General features: G+C 48.3%; 1 protein-coding gene across 2 annotated transcripts in view; it reads right to left on the bottom strand.

Annotated features, from left to right (window-relative positions):
* Positions 1–24,186, bottom strand: part of LOC128346561 (venom factor-like) — a 98,201-nt gene extending 74,015 nt beyond the window's left edge. The window contains exons 1-9 of one of the 2 annotated variants that reach the window (XM_053299993.1): positions 24,104–24,186; positions 15,346–15,538; positions 13,943–14,105; positions 11,765–11,838; positions 7,901–7,986; positions 6,185–6,267; positions 4,643–4,733; positions 3,057–3,159; positions 2,850–2,970 (exon numbers count right to left, since the gene is read on the bottom strand). In XM_053299993.1, coding sequence (XP_053155968.1) covers positions 2,850–2,970; positions 3,057–3,159; positions 4,643–4,733; positions 6,185–6,267; positions 7,901–7,986; positions 11,765–11,838; positions 13,943–14,105; positions 15,346–15,538; positions 24,104–24,174 — 985 coding nt within the window. In that variant the 5' untranslated portion in view covers positions 24,175–24,186. Of the gene's footprint in view, positions 1–2,849; positions 2,971–3,056; positions 3,160–4,642; positions 4,734–6,184; positions 6,268–7,900; positions 7,987–11,764; positions 11,839–13,942; positions 14,106–14,547; positions 14,578–15,345; positions 15,539–24,103 lie in introns of those variants that run through there. The other variant, XM_053299992.1, reaches the window with a different exon arrangement.
* Between the last annotated feature and the right edge of the window lie 1,550 nt (positions 24,187–25,736).

The raw sequence follows: 25,736 nt of genomic DNA, 5'->3' as shown, positions 1-25,736 counted from the left end.
CCCATGGGTTAGCAACTTATGGGGGTGGTTAGCACCCTCTGTTCACTACACCAGCACTCACTCTGGGTCACCCCAGCACCCCACAAGTGGCTTTAAGGTTTTTCTCCATAGGGAAGAATGGAGGTTTCAGCAGCCCCATAACTGCACTTGGGGGGTGCTGGGGTGGCCCAGAGAGAGGGTGCCAACCACCCCCATGGGTTGCTAACCCATGGGGTACTGGGTTTTGTTGTTTCTGAGGTGTTCTGAGTGTAGATTCTTTGGTAGCATATTAGATTTTCAATGACAAACCATGAATCCACTCTCATCTGCTAACCTTCCCCCCTGAATCAGCCCTTTGCCCAATTCCTTTCAAATAATTCTGATAGCTTTCTTGCCCCGCTTGGGCACTACCACCCACCACACTCTGCTCTAGGCCACCCCTTTGCCCCTGACATGAAGCTATACATTTGCTGACACCTCCATGCTTCTTTATTGAGAAAAACCTTAAAGTCGCGTAAAATTAAAAAATCACTTAAAAATCAGCCTTTTGTCCAATGCCTTTCAAATAATTCTGATAGCTTCCTTGCCCACCTTTGGAACTACCACCCACCACACTCCGCTCTAGGACACCCCTTTCCCCCCAATGTGAGGCTATACATTTGCTGCATTCCTCATTATTCCCTCTGAGGAATTCCAAAATAATTTTAAAATTCATCAATTATCAGAGGAGTGTACGATTGCCTTGGAGCTTTGTGGGTGGTAGGCACCCCTGGGTGTCTACCACTCACCCCACCTTTGTGCCCCTAGGTGCTCCACAATAGGGTATATGAGCTGGTTTGGGTCCCATTATACCCTATGAGAAAAATAATTGAAAATATTTCAAATATTCATAAAAAAACCATAGGGGTGTCCGATTGCTTCGGGGTTTGGGTGGTTGTTGTCACCCATGGGTGTTCCACAATAGGGAATAATGTGCTAGTTCAAGTCCCATTTAACCCTATGAAAAAATAAATTTCAAAAATTCATTAAAAAAATCATACGAGTGTCTGATTGCTTTGGGGTTTGGGTGGCAGATACCCCTGGGTGCCAGCTACCACCCAACCCATTTTTGGAGGTCTGAACCAGTCCAAACTGGTTCAAAACAGTTCAAATTCTAACCGAACCAGGGGGAGGATCGAGCAAAACCAAAATCGAACCACCCCCTCCTGGTTTGAACCTGGTTCTAATTCGAACCAAACCAGGCAAACCGGTTTTGTGCACATCCCTACTGGGTGGGTTTCAAACATCCTAGTCTAAGAGAAAAAATGTATATCTGTTTGTCACTGCAGGCAATCAATTAGTCAGATCAAAGTATCCCTGCTTGTTATAGATAGAGGATCCTGAAGCATGTTCAAAACTACACATTCAGTCTCTACGAGCTGTGGCCAGGACTGTTTGGTCTAGGTGCTAATGCATGCAAACTGACAGCGTGCCGTAGCACACCTTTTGTGCATATCCAAAGATCCATAATGGTAGCTAAGCTATCTTTCTAGCAACTTGTCCATCACTTAGGAACCCTGAATGGTCTTCCGAGAAACCCCTTGAGTTTCCAAGAACACAGTTTACCTTTGCAGCAAATGCACAGAGGCACTGATGCATATGCTAAGATTCTTTGGGTTGGTTCTCATGATTGCAACAATGTCTGTTAAACAAAAAATGGAGATCCCGGTTGTGTGCATGCTCCCACAATGTGTGTCCTTTGCCAATCTCCAGGTGGTGTCACATAAACCCAACATAAAGCCAATATTGAAAACCCAAGCTCAAATCCTAGAATAATGATTTTGGTTGAAATGTCTGGTTTTTGCAGCGTCACCTAGAGATCAGTAAAAAAATTCAAGTTCACATGACATGCTCCACAGGAGCATGCACACTGCTGGGATCTCCAGTTATGTGAACTGGCCTTTTGAACTGCAGAATGTGATATGTATTCAGTTAGGCTTCCCCACAGTGTGCAAAGAGGAGCATTGTCTGATATATAGTAGAAGCAGAGGCTCCATCAGATCAGCTTGCTCCCTTGGAGGTCCTGCAGAGCAACCTTTCCTTCCTCCTCCTGGCTTGCTGCATTCAAACAGTTCCCTCTCCCGGAGAACTCCTGGCTCCCATACTCAGAAGCAGTTCCTTCTGGGCAACTAAGACAGGACATTAACCAACTCCAGTTGCATCCTGCATTCTTTCAACACTCCTCCGACAGCCCTATCCAAATCATAAATGGATGGATAGTCCCAAATCAATTGTCAGACTCCCACGGGATGAGGTGGGCTCCTAGCCCTTCTTAAACTCCAGAATGACTGAAGCAACCCCAAAAAGGTCAGTCTCAGGAACAGCCAGGGGAGGAGAATAGCTTGTCACCTGAGTCCTCCTCCTGGCTTGCTGCATTCAAACAGTTCCCTCTCCTGGAGAACTCCTGGCTCCCATACTCAGAAGCAGTTCCTCCTCATCAGCTGCCTTGTCTTTAAATACCCCAATGCAGAGCTGACAGGGCTTAAAGCCTACTTCCAGCCCCACCCCCTTCCTGACCTTGCTTCCTGTTTCCTGCCACACCCAACCTAGCTGCCTCCCTAGAGCTGTTTCCTGCAGCTCTCCCTGCCTTGCCCTCTCAACCCCACTGGGATCTGACCAGCCTGGGCCTTTCTCATCCCCACTGCCCCCTAAAGGGAACGAAAGCCCCACAGGAGGGATGCCATGCCCTTCTCCAGCCTCCACAGGGCCACCCAAGCAACCAGGTAACACGGCATCCCAACATCAACACTATGAACTGCACCAAAAAAGTCAGAATCAAATGTTCAATGTATGAAACACTTGCTATTTCAGCTGGAGAAACCATCACTAACCTGATTCTGTCATCACTGTCACAGAGACATAGAGAGAGTTACCAACAAGCTCATTGAGGTTCTTAAATCGGTTCCGTAGCATGGCTCTTGTTAGTACTGCTTCCCCGTCCCCTTCTACAATCTGAAGAGAGAGAAAAACAGGGGACCAAAGTAGTACACATTCGTGTACACACACACACACACACACACACCCCTGGGTATTCTTACCGCAATTCTCTTGAGTGACTCTGGAATGCTGTTTTTGACATCATCTATTTTCACTCCAAATAGGACAAAGGCCACACCATCTACTTTCTTTCCATAAAGAAATCTGAAAGAGCAATATGAAATTACAAGCAAGGGCCAAACTAAGTTGAAATGGCGAATATCTGGAAGAGCCGTTGGACTTTGATTCATGAAGTTTGTTTTTTCTCCATAAGGGCATGCAGTGGGCTTTATCTTTGATCCATGAGATCTAATTTATGGAAGCCATGCTCGACGAGTTCTCTGCAATCAGCATGTTTGTGATTTGAAACCTTCACTCCCGTGTGGAAGGTATTGAGCATCTCACCTACAAGCCAGCACCCCCCTTTCTTTTGCCATTTTCAGCCACATTTGTATATGTTTAGTTTGCATTCTCCTAAAGGGCATAATTGACTGAGGACGTCCACACTTCATTGAGACCACGTCTGATGCGGCGTTTTTGTCATTTGGTACTTCTATCACAACACTTAACTTCGCCCATTTCATCTAGCACCCCTATTTTTGCCTGGCTCAGTTACACCTCCTTTCGATATTTCTGATTGTTATTACACATGCTAAAATCCATGCATTCTATATCATGAGATGGCATTTTGTGTATTATGTGTTATGAGATGGCCTGAGTATCACTGTATACATCATTATTCTTGCTGAATTATTTAGCTTCGATTCATGATTTCTGCTCATTAATGTTGGCTTACCAGCCAGGGATTAGCCCTCTCATGAGAGGGCCAGACCACTGGGGAGGACCAGAGGCTTAATAAGCTTCAGGCTTCCATAGGACTGCGCCTTCATGGGCTAGGGCATCCAACTATAAGGGGCCCCACTAGCCTTCCCCTCTACACTCAACCCCTACAGACTCCCAAGGAGTCTGGTCACTCCATGTGTCCAGCTGTTTCCCTGTGGGCTCTGGCTGGCAAGATCGTTGATGGCTCCTAGTACACTTTCAAAATTCCCAGGCTTGGACAGGTGATGTGGTATATACAGATTGGCCACCACTGAAATTGCAGGTGAGAAGAGCCCCAATTTTCAGCTTCGTCTTAAGGGAGGGGTAGTTAGGTGGGCTAGCCGCCTTGGGAGCACCGGGCTCGCCTGCAAGCCCGGTGGTTCCCACGATCCCTGGAAAGCGGGCTAAGCTCCCTTAGCCCACTTTCCAGTGATCGTGAGAATAGCTTCAATATCCAAACCATGTTAAGCAAGGTCAAAGATTAAGTCTGCATCTGTCCCCGTGAAGAAGAAAACGTGCATGCATGAGCACACACACACATACCTTTTCAATTAAATAGTTGCATTTCTAAAGAAAATTATTCTGATTAAAGTTTCCATAGACTATTTTTCCACACTAAAATGCTTGATGACTCAATTCAAAACAACCAGTATGTTATGTGGACTGCAGTCCTGAGCCTACTTACTAGGAAGTAAGCCACAATGAGTTCATTGGGACTAACTTGCAAGTAGGAATGTTTAGGAGCAGGCTGCAAACTGTATTTTTCTGGCTATTGTAGCAGATTAGGTTAATTCTCCTTCATCTTCCTGCAAAAGCACACACCCACCTTGCAGTGATAGACACTCTGAAATCCTCCTCACCATCAATGTAAAGAAACTTCTCCGATGGTTCCAGTATAACTTCAAAGCTTGGCAACACTGGTCAAAATAACAGGGGAAGAGGAGAATGTAAACATTCATGGAAGGATGAAAGGAAATTATCAGTAGCAAGCTACTAGGACGTGTTAGCCTAATTTGCAATGAAAGGTAAAGGACAGAAGTGGGTCTTCCCTAAGAAGGGGATTAAAGAGGACATGAGGCCTGGGATCAGTCAAGGGTAGTGCTATGCAGGGAGAGTGTGAGCCTTGTGCTGTGACAGAACAGGGCACCCAGGTGCCTGAGTCAGCCAGTCCTCCTCTAGCAGCCCAGGAGACCCAGGATGGCTCAGGGAGGGCTCCTGCAAACCCGCAACAGGAGAGGCCTATATAGACCTGGGGCTGTGGAGTTACCAGCCCTAGCCAAAGGAACAGAATGGGTGCAGTGAGAGAAGACTAGGCAACTGCAGGCCATTTGCCCCACACTCAAAGCTACGGCCCAGGTAAGGATATTGGACAACATTCTTTTGGGAGAAAGGGCCACAACTTTATTAACAAATTTATGAACTGGATTTTGGGGAAGAAACCCCACCCCCCTGCAGTGTAGGTCTAACTGAGGCTGGACTAGACAACTAGTCCCTCCCTTATTGGGTGACACACCCTGGCTCAGCACCTGGACTTGGGGTAATGCTGACTCCTACTCTTCTTTGCCAACCCAAAGATTCAGGGCCTTTTTGTGGACTTTACCACAATCCGCACAGCCTTTGAGGTTCTGAAATCCTCAAAGCAGGTATGAGTATGAACCGTAGCCACAAAGCCTCCAAAGACAGACTGAACACTCCTGGCTTAAACTAGTGCAAAGATGTTCACCAGTGCAACCTCTACTAAAGCTGCATGCGATCTGCACTGCCCCTGCTTGCTGAGGCCTAACTAAGCTAGCTAGGGGTTTCAGAACAGAGTAGGCAAAAAAACCCAACCCTCCCCACTCAAAAGTCAATCAGGTGAGATACAAAAAATTCCTACTCGGGCCCCCCAATGGACAATCAGCAGAAACTCGCTCTGAACCCTAGAATGAGAAGGAAGGAGAGGCTGCCTGGAAAAGAAGAGGGAGTGGGCTGGCCATAACTGTCATTGTCCCTCCTTGGACTGAACCAATGCAAAAGGCCCTGTGTCTTCCAAAAATGGGGTGAGGGAAAACAGCACCCCCCAGCACTCAGCTGACCACATTCTCTCTGGGACTATGATCATAAAGTCGGCCCTGGGGCCTTTGTGTGAAGGATAGGTTAGGCCAGTTGTTCTAAAAAAAAGCAAAAGAATCTGGGTGTGAAGTAATGAGCTGGCGACTCAGCAAGGCAAGGTACTGGTGGCAGAGTGGCTGCTCAACCCTGTATCCAGGATCCAATAAAGGCATTTGAGCATCAGAACTACTATCCCCTCTCCACTAATTCCACATGGGTCACAACAAACCCCAACACATTCAAACTGCCTTCCTGCATGGTAGATGCTCACACCTACCATATTCCTTAACATCAAATGGTGTGCTGAAGGTCTGTTGTGGCGAGTCTTCATACCTGGCCAAAACCTTCCAAGTCCCAAAACTAGAGAAAGAAAATGAAGAGATTCCTCATTACTTCTGTTTTATCAACTCATGTCAACAATTATAAAACAAACATGGCTCCCAAGACCCCTTTCCTGCATGGGTGGTTTACTGCAGCAGAGATATTCTTTGATAGTTATCCATGGAAAGTAAAATTAAGATTAGAACAGAATGCCTGATCCAGAAATCTTAGGGCCTCAGTGTAATGAGGGTAAAACCAACCTAGCTTTTCTTGCCACTGAGCTCCAATCCTCTAATCAACTGTGGAGCTCACTTCATGGCGTCAGGTGAGTCACTGGGGCTATTCCCATGATCTGCAAAAATCGGGCTAGGAGAGGCTAGCCCGATTTTTGCAGATCATCAGAACCACCGGGCTCGGCTGTGAGCCCGGTGGTTCTGGAGCAGGTTACCTGCTCAAGAACCCCTGCCCCAAAACCAGGTTTACGGAGCGAGCGCTCGGCAAACCTTATTTTTTAAATCATGAGTAGCCTACTCATGAGTAGACCCCCAGAGGGGAGGCGAAAAGCTGCCTCCCAGCTCTGGGGGTCTCCCCAGTATGCCCTGTGCGCTCGCGCTCCCAAGCTCCCCAGCCCCCGCTGGCTCCGTCTTGGAGCTGGCAATCGTGTGGGCGGCCGATCCGGCCGCCCAGGGCTCCCTCCCCACTCGTGAGCGGGGAGAGTGGGCTTAGCCCACTCTACCCACTCACAGCCCCAAACCGGGTCTCACAGATTGTGAGACCCGGTCCACTAGGTTTGTTCACACAGTCATTTGAATCCAGGTTTAATGTGGGTTACCAACACTGAAGTGATGGTGTGAACCATGCCAAGATGGCTTATGACCTGAGATTCCCACCCTGGCATGGGTTCACACAATCACTTCCAGGCTGGTAACACACATTAAACATAGATTCAAACAACTGTGTGATTGAGCCTACTGTCTATCTGCCTAACCTACATTACAGGGTGTTTTTGAGGATAAAATTGAATTACCCTCACGTGGGACACTTGGAGCTTCTTGGTGGAAAGGCAAGATACAAACAGGGCCATAACTACAATTGAACTAGGGCGGGCAAATGTCCCTTGGCTCCTGAACAAGGGGACTCCACTGGCTATGGGTCACAGCAGCTAGCTCTTTGCTTCCCCCCTCACACCTCTCTGAGGAAGAAGGTGGGGCACGGGGGTCACTTTTTATCCCAGGGCTCACTCCAACCTTCCTATGCCCCTGGATAGAAATATGCTAAATAAATTAGTAGCAACCCATCTTAAAGCGCTGCGGGGAGGGTGGCAGAGAATGAGCTGCAGCTGCTTCAGTACTGCAAACTGCTCTCTCACTGTCCTTTGGCTTCCCAGCCTAGTTTCCCTCCCCAACTGGGTGAATCAGCAGCCTGCACCGCTCAGTTACAGCCGGGGCAGGGCCCGAGGACGGAGAGTGGGCTTCCGGTACTGAAGCAGCTGCAGCTCATTCTCTGCCCTTCCAGCTCGTTAGGACAGACCACTACTGGGATGAATAATAAGAAAATATTGAACTGTGTGGAATCTAGGATACTCCTACTTTAGTCTGAAACCAGAACAAGAAAGAAGGCACTTCACACTTCAGCAAGCTTTAGATGCATGATAAAATTCATGGTAAATTACGTGACAATCTCTGGTAAGTTGTAAGGCCGAACGTTTGTCGAAGTAGAAGGAATGGAATTCTGGCTGACAACAACGCCATTTGGTGTCTGGAAGGGAGGGAAACGACATTGTTTTAGGCATGCTGAAGGGTGACTTGCAATGATATGGTCTGTTCATTATATTGAGAAGTCCAGTGCAGTGATGATTTTTGGTATGGACTTTGAGACCCGAGCCCAGAACCCTCCACTCTTCTTTTATGTGTGGGGACCCTGCCAGCCTGCCAGGAATCTCATCCCCTCAGTACTAGTAGCTCCTGAAAGTGTCAGCACGCCAGGTCTTCTGGTCCAGCAGAGAGGAGTGTGTGCATGAGAGAGAGAGAGACACTCACCTACTTCCAAGGATTCTCAGTCCTCAGATGTCCTTCCTTCCTTCCTTCCTTCCTTCCTTCTTCTCTTTCTCTCTCTATTCTTCCTTTCATTTTTGTCTTTTCTCTTCGCTTTCCTTCCTTCTTTCCTTTCTTCCTCCTTCCCTCCCGTCACCCACTTTTCCTTTTCTCTCCCTCTCTCCTTCCACTTTTCTTTTCTTTTTTCTTTCTCCTTCCTTTCTTCCACTCGTCCATCTCCTTCCCTCCCTCCCTCCCTCCTTCCTGATCTATTGATGCGTGGCAGGAAAATTGCCCTAGAATAATGTAGGTGGTCCTCAAATAACATAGTTGCTCATTTCCTTTTTCAACTATTCCATCATCATCATCATCATCATCATTATTTTACACAGTCAGACAGGTGTTATTGACTGGTTTGTTTTATCCAGACATCGAGTCCTTCCCAAGGACCTGGGATGGCTGAATTTTATTGTCAGTTGTTATAGATATCGTTGCAGAATATAGGCTGTTCCCAGTAAAGCTGCTGTTTGTAATTGGCTGATGGTGATTTCTGTGGCCCCTATGGTGTTAAGGTGCTCTTCAAGGTCTTTTGGAACTGCACCCAGGGCGCCAATTACCACTGGGATTATTTGGGTCTTTTTCTGCCACAGCCTTTCAATTTCAATTTGTAGATCTTTGTATTTTGTGATTTTTTCTATTTCTTTTTCTTCTATTCTGCTATCGCCTGCTATTGCTATGTCAATTATTTTGACTTGTTTTTCTTTCTTCTCGACTACAGTTATATCTGGTGTATTGTGTGGCAGATGTTTGACTGTTGTTGTTGTTGTTGTTGTTGTTGTTGTTGTTATTATTACTGTATTTCAGGGGCCCCATAAGACCAGACTCTGCCATAACCTAGCTGCACCACTGGTCCAGTGTGACAAGTTTGCAAAACCCTCTCCAGATAAAAATGCTCACATCCATTCTGGTCTAGATTCCAGTTGTTTAGTGGCTATTCCAGATGTGTCCATGGCTTTGTCTTGTGGATGCCTTCCAGGTTTTTCAACCTGAGGGTGTGGATAGGATTCTTGGGAGAGATATAGCCAACCATGTGCATGCTTGTTGGAACTTGATGGCTGTGGTGACAGATGCCTCCTCACATGGGAGGCTTATATTAAAGAAGCAGTTGAATATCCCAGACTGAACGAAACCAACACCAGGTGGCAGAATATACTGATACTTCCTACTGCAGCTCAGACACAGCTTTGGTAGTTCAGTACTGGGACAAAATACCTGGAGCACAGGAGATCCATGACCCAATCTTCCAGTATTTTCATTCTGACTTAAAAACTGCTGCTGGGAACTCCAAAATTTTATTGGAGCAGATGCATTGGGGGAGGAGGTTAAGCCTTTCCCATTCCCGAAGCTTTCCTGATCTACATTCTCCACCTAACCCCCAACCCACTAGTAGGTCTGCTGGGGGAAAATACTGTTACGCTGCCTTGGTTGCACCGCTCCCCTAAGTGATTGAAAGTTCCAGAGGTTTGCAGTGTGTCTTGGATGCCGATTTCCTTTGAAAGGATAGTCCCTGTAGATGTATGGTGTCTTTCAAGTGCAGAGCCTGACCGCCAGCGGCCTGTGCACGGCTGCAGCGGCGACCCCACTCACCCTGCCCCTGTGTCTGACGTCAGACTTGGGGGCTAGCCACGCCCCCCACATCTGACATCAGATGCGGGGGGCATGGCCTGGCTCCCAAACAGAATTGCCTCTCTGTCTTCTAAGAGGTCTCTGCTGTCTTGCTAGCTCATGTAAAGGCCTTTCTCAGGCTGTCTCTGCTAGAAAATGCCTGCAGTGGTTTTTTTCACTCACTGAAACATTTTTTCAAAAGAGGAGGAAAGAGGGGATGGGATAGTAATAGGCAGCAATTGTTTCTATTTCTCTAGATCTGCCCCGGTAAATCACTGGTCAACGTTCTGAATAGTCTAACCATAGTGTTAGGAAGCTGTCAGGGCTGCTGCATATTTAAAAGATAGCCCAGGGCCTGTTGAGGAGGTGAGCTGTTGTAAATCTCCTTAAAACAGTGTATTAATGGAGGGCACTGGCTTCATTTTACTCCCATTGGATTTTTTTTTTTTTTTGTATACCCACTGTTCCTTCATGGAGCCCAGAACGGTATACATGGTTATGTTTATCCTCACAACAACCCTGTGAAGCAAGTTAGGCTGAGAGTTACATGACTGGCCCAAGGTCACCCAGTGACGGAGTGGGGTTAGGGTTAGGGTCTTCCCCATCTGTGTCCAACACTCTAACCACTACACCACAATAGCTCAAAAGAAACAGCAGAAGTAGTGTGAAGCAAGTGCCCACACACTGTTTTAAGGAAAACTGAAACAGCTCTTCTCCGCAACAGACTCAGGGCTGCCTTTTACATGTGCAACTGGCTCAGTGGCTTCTTAACACCATGATGCAATTAGGCTGTGCAGAAATTGTCAACCAGAGTCCCCGTTTTGTCCCTGTTATTGCCTCTTGGAGAAGCCTTGCTCAGTCATTCTTTCCCATGCAACTTGCAAGAGTTGTCATTCTTCAGGCTTCAACTCCCTTCAGAGTTTCTAGAAATTGAAAGTCCATGTGCATGGGTGGGTGTGCCTCATGTCTCAAGTGCATCTGCACGTCAATGGGTGCACAACATAAAGGCACGATGCAGTGCACAGCATGCAGCAGGTGGGATTCTAGTCTTCAGCAGTGTGAAAGAGTAGGGTGGGGGTGGGCTTGGGCAGTAATCCTTGGTATGAGAATTGGTTGTTACAAGTGTATCTCTATTTTCATCTGCAAAATGTTGGAGGGTATGGGCAATCCTACCTTCCCATTCATCTCTGCCAGGAAGTGGGAGAAATGTAATCAGGGGCGTAGCTATAACTGAACAAAAGGGTTCAAAGAACACGGGTCCCCAGCTCCTGAGGGCCCTCCAGCTCCATCCTTTCCTGTTTTCTCCATTGTCTCCCTCAATCTGAGGGGCTGACAGAGAGAGGGATGAACACGGGCCCCTTCTTCCCTAGCTACGCCCCTGAATGTAATACAAGTCTCACAAAGGCAGGTGCCTTCGAAAATGATAGAAACTATTCACAGAGCAATTTCAGCAACATCCTCTGAGCTGTCAGGCAACCATTAGCTTACAAAAGAATTGCCATCCAGCTAATGACCTGCCATTTCATAGCAATACAGATAGCAGAATTTTTCCTCAGTGGGATAAACTGCACAGCTGCAGCTCCTGATGGGTCTCCTCACCTGCTCCTTACCCCTACAGCATTTGGACATACATAGTTGCCTTTTACTCAGACAGACTACTAAGCCTTCTAATAGGGCTGCACATATGTAAGATCTTTCCTAAGAAAAGCTGCTTTGTGTTTTCTCTGCCATCATCACAGAACCTTAAGTGGTTTTCATGCCACTTAAAGCCATTGCCTGTTCGAGTGGCTACACCCACCCTCTTCCAAATATACAGACACTCTCATAATGGCTCTCACCTGAACTTCAACAATCACACTTCTCTGAGTCACAGGCTCCAGGTGATGACCCACAGCAAAGATACGATAGCGCACTGAGAAGGAAAGGAGAGGTATTGCTCATTTGTGATAAAGTTTGAGTAAAGGTGATCGGTGTTGGTATCCTGGAGGACTGGCGTAAGCTCCCAGCCTGGGAAACTGTGTTTGCTGTTATGAGTCTCACGTGTCAAACAGGAAGAACTTGATAAAGCAAGCTCAGATATTTTTATTTATTTATTTATTTATTTATTTATTTATTTATTTATTTATTTATGTCAGGATGTATTGACTGTGAGGTGTTATGTGTACAGCTTTAAATGAGAAGTGCAAGTCACTGTGTTACAGCAGGTGGTGGAACTGGCAACATGTGAAGCCTGTTAACCAGTAATAAGGCCCTGAGTATCGGCCTGTGGTGATTGGTCACTACTTGTATAAGAGTAAAGCTCAAACCAGAGCAACTTGTCCACAGTGGTAAATGCTGCACCACTGTGGTCCACCCGGCTGCTGCTGTATACATGCTGTATCTATCTGCCTTATGTATGTGAATGACTACGTGTAGCTGGACTTACTGAGACAATACATCATGTAAGTGTCCTCAACTTCAATATATTCTTTTGTTGCACTTTTACCTGTGTGTGGAGTGTTCTTACTCAATCAAGTGGGACACAGGTGATTTACTCTGCAATAGGGCGCAGCACCCAACAATTTATTTTAAAAAATCTGTATCCCCTGCATTTTTGACAAGGGTGAGCACCCACTGATTCAGAGAAAAGATCTTGGGCACACTGAGATGGAGTCATTTCCTGTTTACCTCCAAGAGTGAAAGATGCATGTTAAGAACATAAAGACCTCATTCGCATCTAACATGAAACCAGAGGTCCCTTCATCTCTGATTTTGCAAACCGTACATCTGAATGTGGGCAACCACAGGTAAAGCTAAAAAAGGACCCACAGTTTTCCTCCCCCAGAACCGTACTCCAGTTTTGTACTTTCGGTCCTCATGTGGTTTTGCTGCTGGAGGAAGCTTCTCCCTTGCTCCAGCTGCTCTTGCCTGCCAGGGCTGTCCTTCATTAAAGAAGGAAGCCCCAGCAGCCAGTTCCCCCTCCTATCTGCAGTCAGTGTTGTGGTGTTTGGGGTTAATCCGTTCATTGATCCAGGCCAGCTTTGGGATGGTGCTTTAGTTACTTTTATTCCAGTCCTGCAGTAGAGGCGGGGCCAACAAACAGCCAGCAGCAAGAGCACTGAAGGCAGACTGCACTTGCCTCTCGGCCAGAATACAGCCACCTGCAAGACCAGTTTACCAGAGTTAAAAGTGGTCTAGTGTTAGGGTTGTCAGCTGTTCTGCACTGCGTGGGATGTCCCGACTTCCTGCAGGGAAATGCTCGTCCTGTTCGAGACTCAATTTATCCCGCTTTTTGACCTTTAATTTTTTATTTTTTAAAAAAATACTTTTTAAAGCCGCCACTGAGCAGCAGTGGAGAGGGTACACAGTGGCGAGAGCTCTCCCGGCTGCCTCCCAAACTATGTATGGCTCTGGAGTGGATAGGGCAGGGGCAGGCAGCAAGGCTCGCTGGGGCAGCATGCTGGTGACAGGCGCGCTGCGGCTGGTCACTGGAAAGCACCCACCACCACTGACTCAGTGCAGGAGGGAGGGACAGTGTGAGTTTGCCTCATTTGGAGGAAGGCAGGGCCAAGGAAGGGAGTCTTTCGCCCGTCTTCTCTCTGACTCACTCCTTCCCAGCGAGCCCTGCTTCCTGCCCCTGCCCCATCTACTCCAGAGCCATACAGAGTTTGGGAGGCAGCCAGGAGAGTTCTCACTGCTGTGTCCCCACTCCACCGCTACTTAGTGGCGGCTTTAAATATTAAACAAAACCAAAAACAAGCCCTGCTCCTAGGTGGCCATGCCCCCCTCCTCCGGCCCCCTCTCAGAATCCCTATCCTGCATACAGCCAACGCAACGTTGGCAACCCTGTCTCGTGTATATGTCTCTTTCAAGCTAAATTCAACTGTTGGCGGGGCGGGGTATCCCCTGTCTCTAACCGTCTCAATCTAACAAGAGTAAAGGCCTGGCAGATGAGAGGGACTGATCTCAGTGAGGCTACCCACACCTTCAGTAGAGTCCCAGATAAATCTGCAGATGGACCAAGCAGGAGGCTTTACCTGCAGATCCAGGTGTATAGATGGTTTTATCTGTCTGGATGAAGATATAGCCACTGTGGAAGGAGACCAGGACCACCTTCTCCAATGTGAATTGTGGGCTAGTGGCCTGGACAATCACATACTGGTTATTCTTGGAATTCTTCTGCATGTCTTTTGCAGGCACCTGTATGGAAAGATCACACACAAGAGAATTAATTGATCCTGCCCTAGCCTTTAGTAGCACAGCAAATAGTACAACACATGTGTTATGTGCAGGGAGGGGAGAGAAGTGGCAACCCACAAAGGGGCACTGCTAGGCTGAGAGGGGCAGGCAGCCCGAACATGGGTCACCAATGCCCTCCCTATGCCACTGGTACAACATAAATTATCCAGAGTACTAGTCCCTAGGACTGTCATAGTGACCCAACCGGCAGGCCAAAGAAGGAGCTGTCGTGGCCTTCAGAGTCTGTATTTAGCTCCCCAGGCACACACTTGTTAGTCAGCTCTTGGACCCTACAGAGTCTTATAATGTGTAGGGTTCCTTGACTGGAAGCAGTGCTACTGGGAGTATGTACATAGTTTGAGTGGTGATGGCACAATGGAAGCGTACTCAGTGAGGTACATACAGTGGGGTCGAACATACAGTGATTACTTCATTGTATGTAATGGATAGTGCCTGTTTCCTGCTTTTTTCTTTCTTACACCCTAGTAACAGTGGAGGAAAATCTATGTCAGGGCTGGTGAAATTAGCCCCTCCCCTTACCAGGGAAGGAGAAATCTATTGAAAATAAAGGGCAACCATTATTACACTTGAATGATTTAACTCAGGTCCCTGAAGTAGATTGGGCCTGTTCCTTTATATCACCTAGGCCTCAACTGCTTAACAGTGGTAGTGTTGCTGCTTCTATCTGACAGTGGTCTCTTCCTTCATTTTACCTCAGAACTGCTAGGCCTCAGAGCGCCAATCTAGTTTTTAGAACCCTCCATCCTTGTACCTCATAAGTAGAAGAGGCTGCTGAGTTCCTTGTAAGGGCCAGACGGCCCAGGACTTGCAACAGTTGCATGGCAGGCAGATATCCAACAGGTACCATACCTACCATATGAGGATGGAAACAAAACCTGTTGATATTTGGCCTGCACTTCAGCTGCACAACAGCCAGAAATTCAACTGGTGATGTTCCCATCTCCAAATGCTCAGGAAAGCTGCACCTAATGAGCTTCTGCCTGTCATTCAGCTGCCTCTTTGGGGAGGGGGGCATGGCCAAATAGGAAGTTCAAGCTTTTATTTCAGCTGCATGAAATGATAGATTTCAGCAACAACAATAGCATGCCAGTAATCACTTTGTGGTGAGACCTGAATAATAATACAAAATTAGGAGACATTCCCATTGCACCATCAACACCCATCATCACTATGCACCCACCTTTATGGAAGGGGTGACAATCATGCCATTCTCTGGATTCATGGCAGCTTTGACCAAGTACAAAGTGTTCTGTTTCCGTGGGAAGTCATGGATGCTGATGGTGACTTCTGTTGCAACGTTTAATCCATGAGCCTCGACCACAACTTTCTCTTCACTCTCCACCCTCAGAACATTAGGGGTAATGAGGGAGTATCTGCAAAGAAGAAAGATTTCATGTATAGAATTTGATGCATTTAAATGTCAGCCCACATCTCCACACGGCATTTTCTGACTCTCGTGCTTTGGAAAACCTCAAGAAATTAATTATTTGAGATCACTTTGTAGGCAGTCCTCACATTCATCCCAGTCACAGGGCAGGAAAGATCAAATGCTAAAGTGTGTGACATGTTTCAGGGATCCCCAGAAAGATATTTCCAGAAAGTGCGTAAGAGTCTAACCAGCAACTAAAGTTTAGCCTGAGCTATACTGTAAATTGAGCAAGGACCAAAAAAAAAAAAAAAGGCTAGCGTCTAACTCACTCTCATGCAATCAGGTTGGAAATTGGCCCTGAAGCAGAATGATATTCTGAACATGAACAGCTGCCGATATATCCGCTTTCAAAAGAGATCTCACACTGCGCGATTCTATACGTTCCGCCTGTATTTGTAAATGGGCGTGGGTCTTGAGGTATTATATCAGTTTGAAATGTATAATTGCAGTGGGTCTATGCGGTGGAGGACGTCACCGTGTGGTGTGTGCTCCACGAGGGTGCGGCTGTGAGTGAGTGGGGGAGATTGGGGTGCTCTGTATGCACTGGAAATGGAGCCTCAGATGCTGGAGATGGGCTAGGGCCAGGCCTCAGGCACAAGATGAGGAGGAAGCTAGGGCCTGGAAAGCTGACTGGAAGGCAGGTCCTAGAAGCCAAACCCCAAGGGGGGAAAGGCAAAGTAAGCAGTGGGTCCAGGCAGAATTGGCAGCCATTTCTATCTGTATTTATCAATGTGGTTTTTGTTGGAGATGGAGTTCCAGTGCATCGACCTTTTGCACCAACTATCCGGCATTGGGAGTAGAGGTAGTTAGGGTGTCCTTACTTGTCCCTGCTTGCCTCTACTCTATGATCCCTGCCTTGACTCCTCAGGTACTTCCTGTAGTGAGTCAGTCTTCTTCCTTTCCTCCTAGAGAGAAGATGGAAATATCTCTCTCTCTCCCTACCTATTCATTGAAGCTATTCACACGACCACGCAAAAACGGGCTAATGCAGCCCAACTCCGCTTTCCCGTGGTCGTGAGAACCACTGGGCTCACGAGCGAACCCAGCGTTTTACTGGTGGCTAGCCCACCTGAAAACCCTTCCCTTAACCCAGGTTAGTGGAGCGAGCACTCTGCTAACCCAGGTTTTCGGGTCATGAGACACCGCAGCTCGTCTCCGCAGCGTGGCGACTCATGAGGAGACCCCTGACTGGGAGGCTCTCCAGCATGCCCCACACACTCGCATGGGGCATGTTGGACTTCCAGGGGTCAGGCGGCCCCCGATCCCCGCTGTCCCTACCAGCTCTGTGAGCCAGTAGTCGTGCGGGCGGCCAATCCGGCCACCCAGGGTGAGCGCTCTGCTCGTGTGTGGGGAGAGCAAGCTAAGCCCGCTCTTCCCACACTAACCCTCCCGGTGCTTCACACTAATCGTGTGAAATGCCTCAATATGTAAGACCTATCCCAAATGTACCTCACCAATAAACTAGTTAAATAACTTCGAATCTACAGTGATCACTTAAATAGCTGCAACAACTAAACTCTGCACTCTGTAACTGGAGTGGTAGCTTCTGTGGTGCTTTGCTAAATAATCACAAAACCCAACAGTTTCTAGCTCTGTAGGGGGTCAAACTCAAAAGAATGCAGGTTGAATTATTCCCTTCTGTGAGCTAATCCACTGGGCATGTTCGGACATGGCAGGCCCAAGGGTAAATGGCTAGGATGAACTGTAGGGTCTTCTGAGTCTTGCACAGTTCATTTATTCTAACATGACGTGAAAAGCACACACACCACGACTGGATGGCTTGAATGATAGTTTATTCATACTAGAATCTTTAACAAAAGGTTTATGTTCTTTTGATAATCTCACCTCAACATAAAGAAAACGGCTGAAGAGAGGGTTTTGCCTCTGCCAGGAATACAGCCACACAGTGAAATTCAAGCTCACAAGGAAACAAATCTTTGCTAAATGTCAGCCACCTATGTTCACTAATCTGAAAAACAAGGGTGTCGCTAGGTTAGGATGGGGGGTTTGCCTGCTGAGGGGAGAGTGTTCTAGGGTGGGGGCACAGCAAGCACTGAGGAAGAAACTGGGCAGGAAAGAGGTATGTTTAGCTTGGGGAAGGCTGAGTAGGGACATGATAGGTAAAGTGTGCTGTCAAGTCAGTGTCGGCTCCTGGCAACCCCACAACCCTGTGGTTGTTTTTGGTAGAATAAAGGCGAGGTTGACCATTACCGTCTCCTGCAGTATGAGATGATGCCTTTCAGCATCTTCCTATATTGCTGCTGCCCGATATAGGAGGCTTCCCCTAGTCTGAGAAACATATCAGCGGGGATTTGAACTGGCAATCTCTGGCTTGCTATTCAAGTCATTTCCCCGCTGCGCCATTAGGTGCTTAGGGACATGATAGCACTCTTCAAATACTGGCAGGGCTGCCTCATAGAAGAGGACAAAGACTCCCACCTGAGTGAGCCCTGAGAGAATCACTTTGCCACCAGCACATGAAGCCAACAGGAACAGAGGTGGTGTCTGCGATAAATCTGGTAATCTCCAGAATAATGTGGTGATTACTAGGAGCCAGTTTGGCTTTGTCAAGAACAGGTCATGGTAGACTAACCTCAATTTCTTTTTTGACAGAGTTACTAGTTTAGTAGATGCTATGCTGTGTGGACATAGTGAGGTCATTCTCACAGGCAGGCAGGGCGGGCGGCAGGGAAGGCTGCAGAAGCCCACTTGCCCCACAGACGATTGCCGAGGACTGTCTGGGCATGCAATCCATTCACAGATGGTCTGTCGGTACCCCAGGGAACGTGGAGGTGCAGGAGCTGAGATGTGTTGTCCCAGCACCAGGAAATCCCACAATGAACCACACGAGTATGCAGTGCATTATGGGGATCCACTTCAGCACCAGCTGCAAGCACTTGCACACGATCAAATAAATGTGCTCATTCCCTTAACCCCTTTAAGAGATGGGCTCTGTAGGTGGGTTTGCTGCCACCACACTGATGGCAGCCAGTCTCACAGACAGCCAAGCCCAGGCTTGGCTGCCTTGGCCTTGGCTGCTCATGATAGCAGCCTCACTGTATCTTAATTTCAGCTAAGCATTTGATGAAGTCTCAGCAGCTGCCCAGGAATGCTGATCCAATGCTGGTTCTGACTAGGGCCAAATTACATGCAGTGTTAAACATGTCAGTGTTGCTTCCATTCCCCCCACCCTTAAAATATCACCCACTGAGGAGATCTGGAGCAGGTCCAAGACCCAGGTCAGGGCAGAGTGGAACCAGTGCCTCCACACAGGTTTTCCACCAAAAGTCCCCCGCCCCCTTGACTATTTTGCTCCTGAAGGTGCTATCCAAAACAGGTTCTTCAGCATCTTCTATTACAATAGATCCTCAAGTACACCTATTGGATTATACAATGCGGCCACCTGAGGTAGAAAAATGTCTTGGCTTCTCATGTTTAAAACTGGCTTCCTGAGGAACCCAACAACAAAGGGAATGTAGTACATTTTAGTTCTTTTCTCCCTAATGTTAGCAGAAAATGCCAAACTCCTTTAATTGACCTAATTGGAGAAGATTGGGCATCTTGATTTTGGCCTCATTTGCATGACCTTGTGAGCATCCCTTTTCTTTTCTATACTGGTGCTCTGGCCATGCCGCCTTTGTCCAGGACGTTATGCACAAGCAGGCATGGGCAGAGCCCCAGAGAGCCTGTATGAGCTCATTCCCTACAGACCTCATTCCCAGATGTCACTGGCGCATGCATGCACAGCATGACTGCCAGGGATGGGGGCAAACACAGACCAGCGGGGGTGAACACGGGCCCCTGTTACCCTCACTGCACTGCTGGCTGTTCACATGGATAGTGACTGAAATATTCACTGCCATCCATCATGTTCCTGATCTTCAGATTATTGCTGACCTAATTCTCCCTTGAATTTGCATGGTCCCCACCTCCAGCTACCCCTGTAGTCCTTAGAGCTTGTGTCCCATCCTATATAATAAAAGGCTAAGTGAGTGGCCATGGCTTTGGAATGTTGGGGATCTGCGTCCCTGCCTCCCTGGGCTGTTCTGGGCCTGCGCGAAGCGCAGGCCCAGAAGAGCCCAAGGGACACAGGACCTCAGACACCAGTGTCCCACAGCCACGGGCGGCCATTAGCCGGTGTGTGGCGGCGGGGGAAAGTGGCCGAGGCGGCGGCAGAGCCACCGCCTCGGCCATGAGCTGCAGCACGGCGAGAGGAGGCCGAGACAACCAGAAGCGGCCGCCCTGAAAAAGGCGAGGGCAATGGCGGCGGGGGAAGACCGAGACGGGGGACAGGGAAGCTGGGCGAGGTGGCGGCGAAGCCGCCAACGAGGCCCCCGCCCGCTCACAGCCGTCGCCCCCGCCTGCTCACCCGCCCTCCCAGCTGCCCAAAATGAAGCTGGGCGAGGTGGCGGCGAAGCCGCCAACGAGGCCCCCGCCCGCTCACAGCCGCCGCCGCCTGCTCACCCGCCCTCCCAGCTGCCCAAAATCACCTTCCCCGCTCCCCCCCCAAAAGATTAAGGGCCAAAATGGCCCATGAGAAGGTCGCCGCCCCCGCCTATCGCCCTCCCAGCTGTCGAAGACCACCTTACCCGCTCCAGCCCGAGGGAAAAGAGACGAGCTCACGAGCAGAGCTCCTCTCTGTGCTAAGTCACTGCTCAAACTGCCGCTATGGACGCAAAGGACGCCTATTGCGTCCATTGCGACAGTATGGGCAGCAGCTTAACACAGAGAATAGCTCTGTTTCCGAGTTCCTCTCTTCTCCTTCGGGCTGGAGCGGGTAAGGTGGGCTCCGGCGCGGGAGGGCGATAGGCGGGGGCGGCCACCTTCTCATGGGCCATTTTGGCCGTTATTCATCCACCCCCCCAAAAAAAGTATAAGCAAAATAAGGAAGAACAAAAACAGAGACAACAACAAAACAAAAAACAAAAAGAGAGAGGGGACAAGGGGGGAAAAAGAGACAGAAAGAGAGAGAGACAGAAAAGACGGGATAGAAAGCTAGCGCCCGTTATCATAACGGGCTTAAAAATACTAGTTCTTAATAGTTTTGAAACTCCTGTTCCCTTGTCCCCTCATTAAAACACACACACACACAAACACACACACACGGAACAGAGTAACAGGGAAGGAGGGACTCAGTGGGATCATTTACATGGTCACCAGCAGGATAGGAAGGAAGCCAGCAGGAAGGAGGGAGGGGAGGAGGGAGGCCAGCAGGATACGGGGAGGCTGGCAGGGTAGGAGGCCAGCCGCTGGCAGGGTAGGAGGAAAGCCCAGACTGCATAGGAGGGCTGGGCGTGCTCCTGATCGGCAGTTGTGCACTTGCAAACATTAAGGTGGGAGGTAATGATGGTGTGTGAGGTGGCAGCTGCGTAGGGTGGCTTTACCTCCAATCTCAGCAAAATGCTGGGAATAGAGATTAGATAGGGTGCACTTGTCCTAAGCTGCCACCTTTCACATAATCACTCTCTTTCTCCTCCTCCCTTAACTTTTTCAAGCATACAACTGCTGATCGAGGAGCACGCCCAACTCTCCTACCCAGGCTGGGTACTCCATGTGCCTACTTTCTTTCAGTGAAGTCAGCTCAATACAGATACGACAAATATTTATATACCGCTTTTCAACAAAAACGTTTCCAAATTGGTTTACATAGAGAATAAATAAATAAATAAATAATAAGATGGCTCCCTGTCCCCAAAGGGCTCACGATCTAAAAAGAAACATAAAATAGACACCCGGGTTTGGGGGTCTCTCCAGGATGCCCTGCACGCTTGTACGGGGCATTCTGGAACTTCCAGAGGCCGTACACACACTCCGATCCCCGCAGCCCCCGCCAGCTCTGTGACAAGAGTTGGCAGTCGTGTGGGTGGCCGATCCAGCCGCCCAGGGCTGCCTTTTGATTGTCTGTGGGGAGAGTGGGCTAAGCACCTAAGTCTTCTTCCGCAGACCCGGAAGAAGCTCTTCTCACTGATAGCGAGAAGAGCTTCAATATTTATTATGGCTGACCAGCATAAAGTAGATTACATTAAAACAGCATTAAAAAGGCATTAAAATAGGCTATGTCGGGAACTGTGTGAATAGAGAGCAGAGAAGCTAAAAGCTATGTACAGTAAACTGTTATACTGTATAGTATTATATATACAACTACTGTTAAACTGTGGTGAGCTATCTTAAAACTGTGGTTTAAAAAGGTAAAATTAGTGTAAAATGAGTGAGACTATATAAAAGCTTTAAGTGGTTAAAATTAGTGCATATATCTACACTACAGACTTGAGCAGGTCTAACAGTTATTTCCTTTCTCCAGTGACCCTGAGAACTGTAGTTCTGCAAGGGTTCAACTGAGCATCTTTAATGGAGCATTTTGAGCACCTTAACCAAACAACAATTCCAAAGTTTCATTGGGGGAAAGTTAAACCAGCATGAAACAAGTATAAATGTCTAGTGCACTGCAGATATAGATTCAGTGCCTGTAGGCTTGACTTCCAAGACAGAGGCTGCTGGTTCGAATCCCTGCTGGTGTGTTTCCCAGACTATGGGAACACCCATATCAGGCAGCAGCGATATAGGAAGATGCTGAAAGGCATCATCTCATTCTGTGTGGGAAGAGGCAATGGTAAACCCCTCCTATATTCTACCAAAGAAAACCACATGGCTCTGTGGTCGCCTGGAGTCAACACTGACTCAACAGCACTCTTTACTTTTAATGCTTCTATAATATGACAATCACTTAAAAATATCAAAGGCTTGGAATACTACTCCAAAAAGTATCAAAGGCAACTATAAAGTGCATTTTGTTCTGAACAGGGGTTCCCAACATGGGGTGTTAGTACCCTAGGGGTACTTGAAGGGCTCCCAGGGGGTACGCAGAGCTGTCCTGCCCAGTGGTGTAGTTGCCAATTCAGAAGTGCAGAGGGCGCTCTCCATGACAGCCCTATGGTCATGCCCACACCAACAGCCAGAGAAGCTGAGAGGTGCCAGTGCTCCGATCCCTGTGCGTCCCCCCTCCACTACACCTCTTCTCCTGCCTCCCCATGCTGCTGCCATGCTATTTGTTCCCCATCTGAGGATCACCAGCTTCAAGCCAACATGTCCTCAACAATGCGTCCACTGCAGAAGGGGGGGGCAGCGGATGGGTTCCTCAGCTCCTGAGGGCTCCCCCCCCAGCTCTACCACTCCCTATTTTCTTCATTATCTCCCTCACTCCAAGGGGCCACTGGGTAGAGGGGTGAACACGGGCCCCCTCTCCCCTAGCTACGCCCCTGAGGGGAGGGAGAAGGGTGAAGGCCCTTCTTCTGGGGGGTCCATCCTAAGGTAAGGGAATCAACCCCAACCCCCAGTTGCACTGTAAACAGTGCTGATTCCCAGTTTGTGTGTTCAGGGATTGGGTTCCTATTCCAAATAAAGGCGATAACGGAATTTTAGGTTGGAGTTCACAAAACCTTTCTTAACCAGTCATTCAATTCAGGTCCAGTTCAACCTGATTGTAACTGTTACTCATGGATGGACCCACTCTTGGTTCACACCTGAGACTACTTCTGATTTGCCAGTGTGCTGAAGCAATGACATCACTAGTCTACACTATGTGCAGATCTGTCTCACTGCTGCCCACTTACTCTTCCTTACTGGATTTCTAGTGGTGGCAGTCAGTAAGAGTGGTACTGTATCTCTTGTCCTGAGTCTTCCTCCTCCCACTCCACAGACTGCTGCAGCTGATATTCAGTGGTGGCTTCTGAGAGCAGTAGCTCACACCAGCACATGGACCACTGTGAAATCATTCACACATACATTCGGTTGTGCCTACACACACTGGGAAGACACCAGCAGTGGTAGCAGAGGCGTAACTAGGGAAAACGGCGCCCGGGGCAAGCACTGAAATGGCGCCCCCTGCCCCCCCATACTACATTATACTTAGGTTTTTCCTCACAAGCGCCCGCCGCCGCCGCCAAGCCAGGCCACTGACTGGCCACCAGGCGCCAGCAAAGCAATGTGGGGGGGGGGCACGGGCAGCGCAGAAGGGCCCGCTCATGGGGGAGGGGGTGCTGACGTGCTCCCTTGACTGCTGCAGCGCTGCTGCACTGAGCAGGAAACATTTGTATTAACAAAAAATTAAAAAAAATTAAAAAAAAATTTTTTGTCATGGCAGCGCCCCCCATGTGACCAGAAAAGATGGCGCCCGGGGCACGTGCCCCCCCTGCCCCCCTATAGTTACGCCTCTGAGTGGTAGCTTCTGAGCAAACAGGCACAGAGCAAAACAGACACACTTGCAATTGTTATACCTGCTAATCCAATCCACATAGCCGCTAAATCAGTAATCATGACGGCTAAATAGAAATGTCTTGGGCTCTTCTTGAAAAAATGCATGACATTTGAAGTAGACCAAAACAAGCCCGAGTAGGAGCAGAGATTACTTTGAAGGATCTCCTCAGCACATGTCTCCATGGAAGAGAAGGCAGCAAAAGTTTTCCTGAGCAGAAACCCCTTGTTTCAGGAAAGGAATGCATCTTGTACTTACAGCTGGCTGTGGGAAGAAGCTGGGAAACAAACCAGGATGGCAGCCACCAGACAGAGACCAGCCCTTTCCATGGTGATCCGGAAGGCCAGGAGAGGAAGGCTAGGACTCTGGTATTTATACTCTGAGCCCCCTTTCAAGCCAAGCACTTTTGCAATAGCTCAGTGTTTGATCAGTAAATGGGGAGGAGTTTCAAAGGAATTTCAGGCTGTCAAAAGGCACAAGAGTTGATTTTTCTTTTTGAAAGCAGCAATTGAACAGTCGCCTCCCCCCACCCTGCAATCTGCTCCTGATAATTGTGCTAGAAGTTAGCATTTCCCACATTTCCACACTCTTTCTCTCTTCCATTTCTCCCACAATCTGCACACATCCCATGATCTGGGTCCATTTTGGCTTGACTGAACCTAGAGAGAGGGTGGTCAGATCCAGATCATCAAAAGGAAGTACATGCATCACCAAAAAAAGCAAATGGAAATGGATGAAAAGAGGGTGCTAATTTGCATAAAATGTACACATTTTATGGTATAAGTATAGATGCAAATTTAGATAAGATAATTTAAAAACAAATACAACTCATCCCAGTGGGGAAGACTATGACCAGGTGATCTGTGTGTCTGCTCTGTCAGCCATCTAGGTCAGTGGCTCCCAACCTGGGAGCTAGGGATGTGCACGAGCCAGTTTGACGCCTCCTTTGGGAAGTGCCGAACTGGCTCGGGTGGCCGCAGCTGAACTGGTTCGGCGGGATGGGGAGCAGTTCCCTTAAGGAGCAGGTAAGCAGGTTCTTACCTGCTCCACGGCTGCCCTGCCGCTTTCCCAGGAACAGCACTCACCTTAGCAACAACCATGCGGGGCTGTGGAGCTGTTTCCTGCAGGAACAGGGAACCACTCCCCACCCCACCTGCGCTGCTGAGCTACAGGGAACCCAACCCTAACCCTAACCCTAACCACTGGTCTAGGTGATAAATTATCAAGGCTCATTGCTCATTGCCTCTCACCTCCCCACTCCCCTAAAAACAAAAAATACAACTGCCTCATCACTCCCTTTTCCCTCTATCCCAGGGGCGTAACTATAATAGGGCAAGGGGAGACCGTTGTCTGGGGGCCCACTGCCTTGGGGCCCCCCAGAGGCAAGTCACATGACTGACTCCCCCAGCCACGCACCCGCCCGGGCTTCCTTCAGTTGTATTCATCCTCCGAAATTGATGTGAGTGTTAAGACCTGGAGCTACCAGAACAGCAAGTCTTTCTCTAGTACCATGAAATGACTTGCACTGTCCACAATTTACAAAACCTTAAAAAAAATAATTTAGGATGATGTTCTATTGTGGCACATAGGTTTGATATAGATATAGATATAGATAAATTTTACTATGCTTATTGTTACCACTATTCAGCCTAATTTAAGCTTTCTTTACTTCATGAGCTGAGGTTCAGTGAAGTTGGGACCCATTTTAAAATCTTGTCTCTGGGCCCACTACAACCTTGCTACGCCCTTGCTCTATCCCATCTTTTCGTCTCAGTACACTTACATTTCCCCACCTATCCCCACAACTCTTTCTCTTCCCCATTTCTCCCCACATAGTTTCCCCCCACATGCTGCATCCCTCTCTTTTCCTTTCCCTCTACGTCTTTAGTCT

This window comes from Hemicordylus capensis, chromosome 2, assembly GCF_027244095.1.
Source record: "Hemicordylus capensis ecotype Gifberg chromosome 2, rHemCap1.1.pri, whole genome shotgun sequence".
In the NCBI taxonomy this organism is placed as follows: Eukaryota; Metazoa; Chordata; class Lepidosauria; order Squamata; family Cordylidae; genus Hemicordylus; species Hemicordylus capensis.
This window is presented reverse-complemented; position numbering and strand designations above follow the sequence as displayed.